This window comes from Falco rusticolus, chromosome 12, assembly GCF_015220075.1.
Source record: "Falco rusticolus isolate bFalRus1 chromosome 12, bFalRus1.pri, whole genome shotgun sequence".
Classification (NCBI taxonomy): Eukaryota; Metazoa; Chordata; class Aves; order Falconiformes; family Falconidae; genus Falco; species Falco rusticolus.
In genome coordinates, this window is record NC_051198.1 from 26,431,070 (window position 1) to 26,445,341 (window position 14,272).

Sequence of the window (14,272 nt, forward strand, 5' to 3'; positions counted from 1 at the left end):
ACCCTACAATACCATTGATACAGAAATTATACGCCATAATACTAAATATTTTTCAAGGTGTATTTGAAATCAATGCTGTTTGCATTTCACACCGAAATATGGGACTAATATTAAAGAAATTCCTCAATCTTGTAAGTTGACATATTCATTTTATTATAAAATAAATACAAACCAAACCATTTTTACAGAAACAGATAAAAAAATTCTAGTACTGAGTCAATAGGGTCTGCCTAGAACTTTTAGAACAGCATCAATGCAGAAGTCAGTTTCACAGAGAGGAAAAAGTATGGCAAGAACCTTAAGAATGGCTTCCAGTCAAGATTGCAGAGAGGAATCTGAAAGACCAGATATTCTCAGGTGGACAGGATTGTGCTTATTCACAAATTTCCTCAGGAAACGAAACCTCTCCACCTGAGCTTTGCAGCCTTGGTGTGATACATATTTAAAGTACTTGCAATCTAAGCAGAAAAAAAAAAGAAAAAAGTATTGTAAGTTTTACCATGATACAAGCAAATACAAGATGCCTTCATTGTTTAAATAACATGCGAACATCTACAAGTTTTCAGTAATGGAAAGTAATAAAATAATCTAAAAAATGCACATTACAGACATAACTGCAGCATTAAATTATCTATCCTCATTTGACCCAGAAAACATTCTACACTTACATAACTGTATGATGCATCTTTCAAAATATTTTTCTCTTTTGTTTTTACTCTTCAAAAGGTCAGAAAGTAAAATTTCAGCAGTGTAAAGCACCCCTGATTTCATACATTAACTTATTGTGTTGGATAAGGAAAAAGAGTGTCTCATATTGACACCAACAAGCACAGAAACTTCATTAATAAAATTGTTCCAGCTCTAATTTTCTTTAAGTCACCTGCAAATAAAGGCCGGGAGACATTTGATAACATATTACTGAAAACAAAAAATTACTTTCAATATGAGAAACTGTTTTATGAAGTCCAAAAGATATAGAAAAGCTGACAATGAGCAAAGTGCCCATCAGCCAAACCATTGTACAAACCACAGTTTCCACACCATATTCTCATTCTCAATTAAACAGCGGCTTCTTGGCCTGATACTCCACTTGGTTTTGGCAGCATTTCAAAGAACACTACTGAAGAGGTCATGATCTTCACCCTCTTACCTAACTGCTAATGGTTTTCTTTCAAGAACCTCCCCTCTCTTTCCTGCATTACAAACACCTCACTGTCCTTAATGGCCAGCTGCCTGCAGTATTCACCCAGACACTGCCTAGGCTGGCATCCAGCAAGCAAACTCTCCACAGTCCTCACAATTTTCACTCAGAAGCATGTTGTATGTTTTTGAAATTATGGCTTGAGTGTTAAACAAGGTAAATAGTATTGTGACTGCTTAACAAGGCCAGATACAACAGAATGCTAAACCAGCACAAGACCAAGTTATGCAAAATATGCCTTACTGTCAAATACCAAATGATTTAAGTATTTTCTCATGTTCAGCTTCAAAGACAACAATCTTTCCTAGAAGAAAGAAACCACGTTTCTTCCAAGGAGTAGATCAGCTGCATCCTGCCTCATTAGGACTAGAACTAGGCTTTGTTTCTATGTAGCCAAAAGGAAAAAATATTTAGTATTACCCTTTCCCAGTAAAATTCCAGCCACCAGAGCTTTTTCATATGAAAGGCTTTCATTTTCCTGCCAATTCCTTTTTGCTAAGTAACGGCTAAAATGGAAGGCTGGCCACCAGTCCTTTCTGGATTTCCACTCTTGCTTGATCCAGTCAAGATGCTTCTCAGAGCTAGGAAAAGGTAAAGCAAGTTACAGAAAAGCTTAAATTGGGATGAGAAGATTATTAGGAGTCACTGAATTTTATAATCAACTTGCTACAAGTCTCATAAATTGCTAGTATAGACAACTGACCTTACACTGCAGACCGAAATATTAATCTAAACAGAAAGAATCGGGTTTTTTTAATCCCTGGCAACACTAGTGAAGCAGGAAGGGAACTCTAGCAGCCTTATTTAGACTTGGCAATAACACAGATTATGGTATGAAATGAAGCAAACCTTTGACTTGTGTGCCAATTTGTCACTAATAATAAGAAAGTTTCTTGAAGTTTGTCAACATCTTAGTAGTATGAAGGGGTTGGTTTGTTTTTAGAAAAGGTTTGTGTTACTCTGTGCATACTCAAAGACTAACTTATCCCAATTGTTATTCAATAAAGACCTTAAACCAAGCATTTCAGCAACAAAAACTACCTACAACAGGTAAGTGATATTCCCATGAAAACAACCAAGATGCCCAGTATATTTCAAGATACTCTGAAGCTGTGTCTTCAAACACAAAAAAGCAGGCAAAGTTAAAGTATCATACCATTTTTATTAACTCTCTGCAACAACACTCCTAGCTTTAATCCACTTGCTTCTGGATCTTAATAGCAGATGCTGCAGAGATGGCAATAAAGCAGCAAAACAGGTCAAATTAAGTACTGAATTAATTTACTGTAAATATACAGGGCTTAAAAACACAACACCTTGTTTGTTGGGTAAAAAAAAAAGTCTAGACATTAGAGGCCTTCTGGGCACAGAGTGTCTGAGATTGCTTCTGAAATCAGAGGCCATGTCTGTCAGTGTTGGCAAGAACACAGGTGTGGGCTCCACTTTAAATAATACACTGGCTGCATTCTGTAACAGCACCATCACACAACACACCAGCCTGTACAGTACCAGCTATGCCCCTATTGCAGCCCAGCAATTCTCAAACCAGCTCCAAATACCCTACACAATTACAAAGCAGCAGACTCAACAACTCGATTCCCTCCCCCGCAAAAGAGGGAGATTAGCAATGGGCAGCAAATACTACCCAAACATCTGAGTAACTCTTCCTGCATAACCATGTAACCTGGTAGAAAAAAAACCCAACCCAACACAAAAAAACCACATCATTTTTTCAGGCAATGATAATAATGGAAATTTGGAAGTCTCCTCAATAATTTCTTCCTTCCTCCCAATGAAAGCACACTGCAGCCAAGCACTGCCACAGAACTCAGGGTAAGCCAGACATCTCTTAGGTTACCAGCAGGAAGAGAAAGGCTATAGGGTGTCACTTTGTCAACAGCCCAAAGGTGGAGACTTGACACATTTGGACACATTTGGACTTGGCACATTGCAGAGATACTTACATCACAATTTGTTTCACCTGTCTTGCCAAACAGCTCCACGCTTTTACATTTTCCTTCCAGCCAGCGTAATCCAAGGCTGAAAAAATGACTTCTAGCCCCAAATGACGCTTTTTTCTTTTTTCTGGAAAAAGATTAGGCTGATTAGTTAATTACTTAGATCAAGCTGAACTCATTAATAAGCAACAAGTGAAATACAATTCTCCATCCTGCCTCCTCAAATGCTGCTAACTGTCCCTGTGAACTGGGAGCTTCCCCCGTTGCCTTCTGTGGCCTTGCAAGAGATAAAGTTAAGGAATACTTCCTGGCTCTAGAGCACAACTCATACCAGAGACGCTGTGTCCCTACTCCCACCCTGCTCAAAATCTGCTGACGCAAGAGGCACACACAGTACCACTCACTTATCCCACACTGCCTCGCTTACAGTAATTGCTGTTTCCAAAGCTCAATCAGTGCTTCCGACTGGCACCGCTGTCCAACATGTTCTTCCCATAAGAAGGGAACACAGTGCCTCTAGAACACTTCAAATCCTGAGATGCCACCAAAAAAAGAAAAATTAAATCTGGGACTGATATGAATAAACCAGCCATTTCACATCACTAGTAATGTATCAGCAGAGTTCTTAAACAACACTTGACCTATCACAGCAGGTAAATGTGGAGAAGTTATGTTTATCCGTATAAGTTTCTTCAAAAAAATCAGACTGTCCTGATCAGCTACAAAAAGTTAGCAAACGGGTCACACAAGACCAGAAAAGGGCAAGTTTTACCCAGGAGGTTGGTTTTTTCCCCTCCCAAAGAAGAAAAGCAGCAGAAGAGAGAACAATCTTATTCAAGGCCATTTCACCAATCTGCTGACATGCTAGAACATTCCAGGTCACTAGAAGGCAGACAGCTTAGAATACAATTGATCAGCATGGAAAAAACCAGTCTCCAAAGAAAAAGATGTTTCTACCAGCTTGAAGACAAAACTCCCTTGAAGACAAGGAAGATTTTGTCTTTGATCAATAACAACAAACTAAAGCACAGACCCATCTCAATTCCTCCAGAAGAGAAAGAATAATTTTAAAAAAATAAATCAAGAGACCCTAAAAAGGGAATGGAGACCCTGGCATTCACATAATTGTTTAGGTTGGAAAAAAACCTTTAAGATCATCAAGTCCAACTGTTAACCTAGTGAGTAGGGCATCTCAAAAAAAATTATTTTTGAGATCCTGGCCGTGCCTTACAAGTTTGCTTTGATCAGCCTTTAAAATGAGAAACGCGTTTGTTTACAGGAGTTTGTAAATGCCTGCTCACACATCCAGTTTAAAGGTTCCTGTGATTAGAAAGTTGGGGTTTGAGGGCTTTTTTTATTATAAAAAAACCTACTTCAAAAAGCAGAAAGAAGGCTGGAGAATAATATTACTCTAGATTAACATAAAGAAAAAGAGCAAAGATATTTAAAGACTTACTTGATTTTTGAAGCATGATATTAAAATCTATCATTAGCTCGTGAGAAGGAACAATATCATACAAGATCTGAAAAATAAAAAAGGAAACAACAAAACCCAGGTACATTATTTTAAAGTGAAAACTTTTGAAGCCTTCTACCTGATCAAGAAAAGCACAGGCTTTTGGTTATGAAAATTAAGCACCTGGTACCTTAGTCCCTTGATACAAAGAACAACCATCTAGGTCCATTTTGCACATCTGTGACACAATGGATGAAATACTTTGATGGCTGCTGAAAAACACCGCATGTGACAAACGTAACATTCTCAAGGAACAGCCCAAAACCCATCTACTGTCCCATTTTTAGAAGGCAACATCATTTCCTTCCTAGGCCAGTTCTAGCTCCCCTGTCTGCTGCTCTGTGCATTGGTTCACAGTTTCTAGACCTATGAGACCAGTTCTTTGATTTGTGCTAAAAAGCACTGAGAAGGCAGCATTTTATACATACATGCTACAGTTTAAAAGTCTAAACTTTATGAAGCTGTTTTAAAACACCTGCCCTAGCGAAAGCACATTAGTGCCATCAAGTGGCAAAACAAATTGCAAAACTTTGTTTCCAAGAAGCTACCAAGACTAATGAGCACAGGCAAGGAAAGCAGGAACGTAAAAGCAACTATACAAAAGCTTAATTCAGCAAGGCCTTGTCTGCCAACAGCCAGCAAACATTAACTTCTATTTTAGCTTAAACGCACAGATTGAAAACAAAGAAACTAATGGCTAGACAGGATCAATATGTGAAAGGGCAAGCACCTAATCATTTCTTCAACATATAAAGGTCAAACTGTAACAGAAATCAATGCATGTTTTCTACAGGACTGCTGATACAAACTTCTGGAACCATGTAAGCATGCTCTCTGAACTTGTTTACAGACTACAAGAAGTTATACGATGTATCAGTTAAAGGCAAAACAAAGACTTGAACTCAAAGACAGTAAAGGATACTGTTTGCTCCACCATTAGCACCCCCCCCACTAACACTCCTGTAACCCTCCACTTCCCTCAAAGAATACAATAGGGTAAGTAATGTTACAGGAGTTCAACTGAACCAAACTCTTTGACCACCATGCAACATGAATTACCACAGCCTGTATCTACTATGTAATATTTACCTTCAGTGCAGATATGAGTGATTTCTTTGATTCACCATGTCTCTTCAGGAACTGATAGAGGTAAACATGAGCATTGGGATTAGCAGGAAACTTTGAGTTGTAGGCATATTCATTTAATACTTGGCGGGCTTCGTTATGATCTCCATAGAACTCCAGCAACTAAGAGAAGTTAAGGCTGTCATTAGTTTGCCACAGAGTACAAATCAAACTCTTACAACTAGTTTCAGGCTGCCACAAAACTACCCATTAGCACAGTCTGTATACAGGAGCCCAGCATACTAGATAAGATTAAGACCAGTGTATTTTCATTTTACTGACTACTCTCATCAGATAGACACAAAAAAAATAAATCACACACTACAGGAGAAAATGCCTTTAACACACTTAATTGTCAGAGAATTACCAGCACTTGCTCACTGCGAAGAAACACTGAAAGCAGCCTGCCATGTCTTTAAAGAGAGAACTTGGCAGCTGTCAGCGCCAAGATGTGCTTTAAGTCAGAGCTTACCAGCACTGACAAAAAGTAAATCTTACAATCTTTTTGAGATTAACAACTTTATTTCTAAATTACAAATTCTAAGCAGATACTTAAAAAAACCCCAACAAACAAACCCCCCAAAAAAATCCACAGAGTGGGACTGCATGTTTGGTGTCTTTAACAATTAGTGTATCCAGAAAAACACTCTTACCAGAAAGAGAACTTGTTTTCAGGAATTTAAACAAAGCAGCTGTGCTCCCATTTCTGTACTAGTACCATGAAAACAAAATATGCAAGTCATTTGTCTATTTCTATCTGTGCATTGCCAGGAAAAAAAGTCCTTTTTGTACTCTGTGCAGGCTCTGCAGTTCTACCAGGAGTAAACTGTGCTCTAAATCAAATCCAGTGAGATACATGTACAGATGTGTTGCTTTTAAAATACTTCGTTGTCACCCACACACATATACGTATGTCTGCAGACAGACATCTTAATGAAAATTAGACAAGAGAAATGCAAAAGGAAGATATCTATAAAACATGCCCTTACATCCACATAGCATTTCACAAATTGATCCCAGACTCCAGGTATTTCAATAATCTCCTTTAAGTTCACTGCCGCCTTCCGAAAGCAACCGTGCATTTCCTGTTCAACAGACAAGTCTTCAAATCCATCCTGACCTACCAAAACATGAAAGAATGCCAGAAAGTTAGCTCTGCTCATCAAAAAGAATCTCAAAGAAGCTGTGCACCTATGAGATGATCACATTTTGCAAAGCAAGGACTCCAGTCAGAGAGCTTCTAAGAGGTCTTAGTTTCCTCAGTATTGAAACACATTTTCACTGCTCTTCATGCAAATTTATTATCACCCAGTTTCAACTTACAGTGCATGATGGGTAGTATTCCAAGACAAGATGCTACCAGCACAAGATTCATAAACCAAATTAAATACCTAGTTTTCACAGAAACAAGTAGTGATCCAATGTAAATGATAATGCACATCCAGTAGATATACGCAGAATTAGATGCCACACACAAGTAGTATGTTTAAAGAAACTGAAGTTCAAACACAAGTTTTGGGGGTTTTTGCTCAAAATTCTAGCAGTAGTCAAGCACTTATTAAGCCACTGCTATAAGTTAATACGTTCATTTGATCACTATTTCAGGTCATGCTGGCTGGATATAAGAAATGTGAATCGGGGAGAAAGTTTCAGAACACCATTTCTGCATCACTATCATTGCCGATATAGAATCACATACCACCCTTATCATCAAATTTTGAAGTCTAGTAAAGCGAAGGTGTCATTGCAAACCATGATGTCTACACAAGCAAATAAGTTGAAGTTTACAGCTCAGCATAAAACACACTCACCATGTTCCAACACAATGCTCTTCTGCTTCGACCAGCTATAGTAGTCCAACAGTCCCCTGTAAGCCTGAATCAGCTTTATTTCTTTATCCTGAATGACTGTTTGTTCTCCAAATCTCCAGCTTTCTGCCAGGCACAGGTTTTGGTAAGCTTCATCTGTTAGTCCGTTACAAAGGAGATGAAAGGCATGCTCCAAGCAAACCTGCAATTCAAGTAGTCCATACCACAGCATTTCACATCACAAATGGCGAGATTTTCAGCAATACAGCAAAGGTCTACACAGATGTGCAGGGAAAGAAGGGACTCATTACAGACAGGCATATAAAATATTGCAAACACGGTTAGTAAAGTATTTTAATTAGAAGAGCATTTTATACATATCCTTTTATTGAAACAGTATCTTTACAAAGAATTTTGGAGGAAAACAGGAATGAGAGAATGAGTGTCACAGGGGGCAGGAAAATGAGCCAAGGACCCAAGTAATTTTTTCTGTGTGAAGATGGTCAAGAAACATCAGTAATTAAAAGCATATCTGATACACAAAGACATATCCCTGGGAAGGGAAAGGGCTGAAGCTCTTGAAATCTGTGGGGCAGAAAATCACCCATCAGGTGGGCAGACACTCAGTGGCACTTGTCAAGGCTGTCTCAAAAACCTGCTTGCCATTAACAGGTGCTGTACCTACTCAAAAAGATCCAGAAATGTCCTGAGGAAATCCAGCTGGATTACATTTGCTGCTTTTTCATTTGGCTACCCAACTGCAGAACACCTGAAAAAGGGATATCCTACCACCTTATCATGGTGATCAGGCACTGGATAAAAGTCTAAACCTTCAGTTAGCTCTAGTAAACTCTTGTATAGAGCTTCTGTTGAAGGCCTTAAACAAATGTAACAGAATGAAAGATAGAAGCACCACCACAAGTGAGAAACAGTCAAGGAAACCAAAACACTAAGTCTGAATGAGCCACCACAGGAAAAAAAAATACATATGGGTGATACAAGAGTCCACAGTATAGTGAAGACTCACCTTCAAATACCTTTTTACTCCTAAAGTTTTCATCTGTTCTATGAAAGAGTTGAACTCTTTCATGCTGCTATGTGAATGATGGCACAAAATTTCGGTTCCTATTCTCCAAATGATCTATTAATATGGAGAAAGAGATTAAAAAATAATCTTAGTACAGAAGTGGCAACAGTCACCGTATATAGTCTTCTCAAACTTACAGTTAGTGTAACATGAAAAAACGTACATTTGCATTGCAAATAAAATAACAATACTAAATATTACCTACTACTATGGCAACCTATGTACTCATCTAGTACGACTTTTACAATCATTCAGGGGGTGCTTCATAATTGCTCCTTACAAACGCAGTGCTCCAGCAAAGCTTATGAAAACTGCATTTGTTAGAAAGTTCCCCTCCAGTTACCAAAAACTTGTTTTCCTTCTATATGATCCCACTGAGACACAAGGTATGCACAATTCTTTGAACTTAGTAATAAAGATTATTTCCAATTAGATATAGCTTTCCACCTACGTACACTTGTTTTCAAGGTCTGCCTACACAATGTAACAAAAAGTATTCCAGCAGGCTAGCCATATTCAAGTCCTCCATTTATTTTAACAGCTCTGATCCCCTTTCCTCCTGCTCCTCAGTACCTGCTACAAGTATTGCAAGTATTGGGGGAGCTGGTAAAGACCTAAACAAGCCACTCACTTTCAAACAGATTCTGACTGATGGCAGGCCAGTGGCAGGCACATATTTACTGCTTTTCCATTTTAGAAGACTACTTTAAGATGACTTTTCATAGACATGGTTCTGATGGAATTAACTTACACCAAGCAAAGTTTTCATCTATTGTGTCATGGGCCTACGTACGAAAAACACACACCCCCCAAAAACCCCGAAAACAACACACCCACAAAACCAGCCTGCAAGCCCATAGAACTTTTCGGCACCACTGAGCACTCTGTCAGGAAAAACATGGAACAGCACGCAGCTTCTCAGCACCCCTGAAAGTGAGATCTCGGTGAAATTCAGGCTCCAGCAATGCTGGTTAAACCCACAGCAGAGCCATGCCTGTGCAGAGGCTGACTCCTGGTAAGTAACTGGACAGCATGCTGCCTTGGGCGCTATAAATCATGGCGTCTGGTGTACTTTCTGTATCCAAGAGTTTCTACATCGACATCTGAAGAGCGGCTTATTTGTATTTGGAAGCATTTGGGTTTTGGGGGTATTTTGTTTGCTTTTTGAGTTTTAAGAAACTAGTTTAGTTTATGAATGTTGTCTAACTTTTCAGGTCTTACCTCTGTGGTTTTTTTTTTTAATTTAAAAAAAAAGCAAGCCTGTGATTAGTTAATTAAAACAAATGTTGGCCCTGAAGGTGCTTCTTACAAGTATTTTTTCAGCTGCAAAAGAAAAAGAACTCTGATAAGGGACATTGGCTTACCTCTGATGGACCCACATATTCCCTAGAGTAGTCTTTCTCCAGTGACTCAACGTAGGAGGTCATAAACTCTGCAGCCCTTTTCCACTGCTTTTGTAGTATGGCATCCTGAATGTAATTTAAACACACTTCCTTGCTCTTCTTGAAGTTTAATTTGTGTTCATGGGAAGATGCTAAAACAAACAAACAAAAATCAACTAAGCCCACAACATCACAGTGTCTACTCAGATAACAGTGTGCCTATTATTTCAGGATCTGTCTTATATGATCTTTCTCAGACACCACAAAAAGTGATCTTAAGCTATGTGGTTTTGAAGATAAATACACCTATTAGTCTGCAGGGAAGCAAGACTATGGTAAAAGCTGGAAAAAAATATTAAATGGTGTTTTCTACAAGCAGCACACAGCTGTAGACACTTGAAGCAGTGGAAAGCCAATTATTACATACTACTAACCTACCAGAATTACAAGACCACAGCGTTTTGGTAACTTCACAGTACGTTTTGTTATATTTTGAGGACCACTCTCTTGCCTTCCTAATTATCATCTACACTTGTGACCTTGCTGTGTTGAAGATTTGCATACACACATACAAAGAGGCCACTCCAGTACCAAAGGCTTAGAAATTCCCACTATAAACAAAGATAAATTTAGAGAATTACTTTCCTTTGAGTGCAAAACTGGAAAGAGGCCACTTATTCTTTTTACATGGATACTGGTTCAACTCCTGTTGTAGCACAAACCTGAAACCTTATTTCCACAGCTGTTCAAAGCTCATGACTGTACAGCACGATCTAACATATCCCTACAATATGCTCAAGCCGTAAGGGCCTTCCACAAAGCCCTCATCAAACTACCTCTAACCTGGGAGCTGTAGGCAAAGGAACAGCTCCAACACTGGCTCAAAGCAGTTTTATTACAGCACATTCTACAAAATCACCTCTAACTGACCTACCTATAGGTCTGGTCGTCACACCTATGTCTAACCTCAGAAGTTCCAAGTACTCAGAAAATAAAATGCACAGCGAACACCACAAGGTAACGCAACGGGGACTGTGGCTACTGTAGGTAAGTCCTACAGAGCAAGTTGCTGAGAAGTTGATGTGGACAGAACTGGTGTGAAGTATTTCACTACAGAGCTATTTTATATATTTACATGTGTATATACGTATATAACAACTCCGGAGATTTTAGAGTCACCTGCACCCACAAGGCTTTTATCAGTCCCCTCCCGGCCCTTACTGGCGGTCGGGCCGCCCCCCCGCCGCACCGGCCCCGAGAGCACCGGGAGCCCCGGCGCCTCCCCGGCGGGACACCGACGGCGAACGGCGGGGGACGGATGGGGTGGGGGGAGCGGCAGGCCGGGCGCAGGGCGGCGTTCCTCCGTCAGGCTCGGAGGGGAGCGGGGCGGCGACGCACGGGCCCACCCCGGGCCCAGTCCCCCCTTACCGGGTCGGAAGAACTGCGGCGGCAGGAAGGGCAGGTGCAGGCCCGGCAGCAGGGCCCTCCTCGCCTGCGCGGCGGGGCTCCTCGCCGCCACCTCCTCTTCCTCCTCCTCCTCTTCCTCCAGCAAGCTGTCCATGGCGCCCGGGGCAGGCCGCCACACCCGCGGCGCGGCGCCGCCTCACCGCCTCCCCCCCCGGCTACCGCGGCCAGCCCCCATCGCCGCCCCCTGGGAGGCCTCCCGGCCCTGAGCTAACGGCGCCGAGCCCCGCACCGACAGCGGGCCGCTCCGTGAGAGAGGAGACCAGGCGGGCCCAGCCGCAGCCCAGCGCCTCGGCCGGCGGCCCCTCAGGCTGCCCGGCAGCTCGCCCGCCCGCAGGGAGGGAGTGCTGCGGCGCACGCGCGCGGCGCCATAGCGGAAGAGGCGCGTTTCTCCGCGCGCCTGCGCGCTGGGGGGACGCGGCCACGTGAGCGGCAGGGCGCGCGCGGCGGCCGTGGCGGCCTGGGCCGGGCCCGGTGGCGCTCCCGCCCCGTCCGGCTGCGGCCCTGAGGGGGCGGCGCTCGGCACCCCTGGGGCTGGGGCTGGGTAGGGAGCGGCGCAGGCGGCGGGGCCCGGGCACCCGGGCTGAGTGGCCGGCAGGGTGCCGTGGGGGCTGGCGCCCGTCCGCAATCGGTCCGGAACGAGCGGAGAACGCGGGCCTGTCTGCAGCGGCGGGGAGGGGCGGCGGGAGCCCCGGGGCGGCGGGGCCGGGAGCCCTGCCGAGGAACCATGCTGCCGCCTCGCGGGCCCGCGCAGCCGCCGCAGGCCGGCTTTGCCTGTGGAAGCGGGAAAACGAGGAACGCCGGCCGGGGGTGAAGCGGGAGGGATCAGGGGGAGCGTGGGACACCAGCTGGGCGGGTTCTGTGGCGAGGCAGAGAGATGTTTAATTTTACACGCAGTTTAATCCCAGCGTTACTAAGAGCTGTGACTAATGCAATGGTTGCTCTAAAAGCGAGAGTTAACCAGATCCTGTTGTCACAATTTCCATTACCAATACATTCACGTATTGGTACTTTTCTTTCAGTTTGTAATTTAGAACATCACGTTCGACAGAAGAAGGGGGTTCTGAATATAGTTCTTGTGCCTTGTAGATCAGTAATGCTGCCTGTGCTCTTGCAGAGCACCTGGATTCTAGAAACCTGCCTGCCTCAACCACAGAGTCTGGTTGGTACAAGTTTGTGCTGGAACTTGTTTCTTTAAATCACTTTTGGCAACTGGCTTTGCCATGGGGTATTGGTATGTGTAAAGTCCAGTTTTCCAAGTAAGAATTTCCAGGGTTTTTTTCAAAAGAGCTCTGCCATTTCAGGGTGAGTAAATCATAAACTGGCTCAGATTAAAGGTTCATGTAATCCAGTATCCTGGTTCAATTGTGATCAATAACGAGCGTCAAGGGAATACTACAAGGCAGAACAGTTTGTAGCATCTAAACATTTAATCTTGGTATCATACCTTAATATGGCATTTAATAAATGTGTGGGGTTAGTAGAAGCCTACCTTTTTTTTTTAATTCCAGTATATGACCAGCATTTCAGTTCATAAATATTCTATATTAATAATTAACGGAATTGATGATAAACTGTTATATAGCACCACTTCTTTAGCAGTGCCATCGTTTTTGTCAGCCCTTTATAATTTGTACCTCATATGAGTGTCTCATTGATCATGGGTGTTCCCCAAGTGTGGTGTCACTTCCTTCAACATTTCTGATCTTTTGTTAGGTTGGTACCCTAATTTTACTGTCCAGTTTACCCAAATTTATTTCGTGAAGTTCTCTCATTTGCTTAGAAGCACATTTATGTTTGGCTTGTTATTTTTATCTTCTTGTGTCATACATGAGTGCGAGCCTTTGCTGATTCTTACGTAAACTTAGCCAACTGATCTTGTTAATGGGTATCGGTTACTTTAGTAGATACTTGAGTGCAGGAGAGATGGGGGAACTGCTTTGTAGCTGTAGATACATACAAAACGTTAGCTTCCTCATGCACAGCAGGGCTACTGTCATAGTTGAATATATCTGTTTCCAAGACGGGTTGAAGACTGGAGGAAATTTTGTGTGAAATACATAAATTGATCTAAGTGAAATATTTATCTTTGTACGTCACACGTTGGAGAAAGGTGGTTATGTTAATAAGCGGGTACATCATCACTATAAAATACTTGAAATTGTTGAGAATGCTGGATAGTTGCAGTGGTAAACTCATGTCTGTGTATCAACTGTGAGCTACTCGTTATTGCACAATAAAGGCAATGACTTGTGCAAGAAGTATGTGATCTTGTTTTTCTTCACATCTTCCTTTCTTGCCCTTGTCTTTATGACCACAGACACTGTTAGCTTTTATCTTGGTCTTTTAATAAAGATAAGCTTGATAACCTCATATTGATGGGAAATTACAGAACAGCTCTGTCTTCACAAGCAATTGGACCTAAAGATCAGGCTGGGCATTAAGCCACAAGAAATGTTAATGTCAAGGGAAAAAGGACTTTCATTTTATTCATCATAAAACATGACTTGCATATATTTACCTCCATATTGCAAATTGTGATAAAATTCACTTCTAAATGTTATGAGTTAGGCTTTCTTAGAGCCTTTTATCAGCCACTATCAGCAATGGCAAATAGGTATCACCTTATTTTACAGGATGTGAAATACAAAAACTTCAACCAAATTCCAGGGGGGGTGTCGGAAATACTGTGTACTACAGCTGCGACACTGTGCTAGCCCTGGAGAGCGTG

General features: G+C 41.9%; 1 protein-coding gene across 2 annotated transcripts; it reads right to left on the reverse strand.

Moving 5' to 3' along the window:
- Positions 1 to 141: 141 nt before the first annotated feature.
- On the reverse strand, positions 142 to 11,879 carry TAF1A (TATA-box binding protein associated factor, RNA polymerase I subunit A). Of its 2 annotated transcripts, XM_037405654.1 has the most exons (10): positions 11,506 to 11,878; positions 10,060 to 10,229; positions 8,636 to 8,749; positions 7,612 to 7,810; positions 6,790 to 6,920; positions 5,765 to 5,923; positions 4,616 to 4,682; positions 3,166 to 3,286; positions 1,622 to 1,782; positions 142 to 458 (listed from the first exon to the last, which is right to left on the reverse strand). In XM_037405654.1, the coding sequence occupies exons 1-10, from the start codon at positions 11,636 to 11,638 to the stop codon at positions 316 to 318; spliced, it is 1,398 nt and encodes a 465-aa protein (XP_037261551.1). In that variant the 5' UTR covers positions 11,639 to 11,878; the 3' UTR covers positions 142 to 315. The 2 variants fall into 2 exon arrangements, with proteins under 2 accessions (XP_037261551.1, XP_037261552.1); XM_037405655.1 differs by lacking the exon at positions 1,622 to 1,782 and having other exon boundaries at positions 221 to 458; positions 4,612 to 4,682; positions 11,506 to 11,879.
- Positions 11,880 to 14,272: the final 2,393 nt, after the last annotated feature.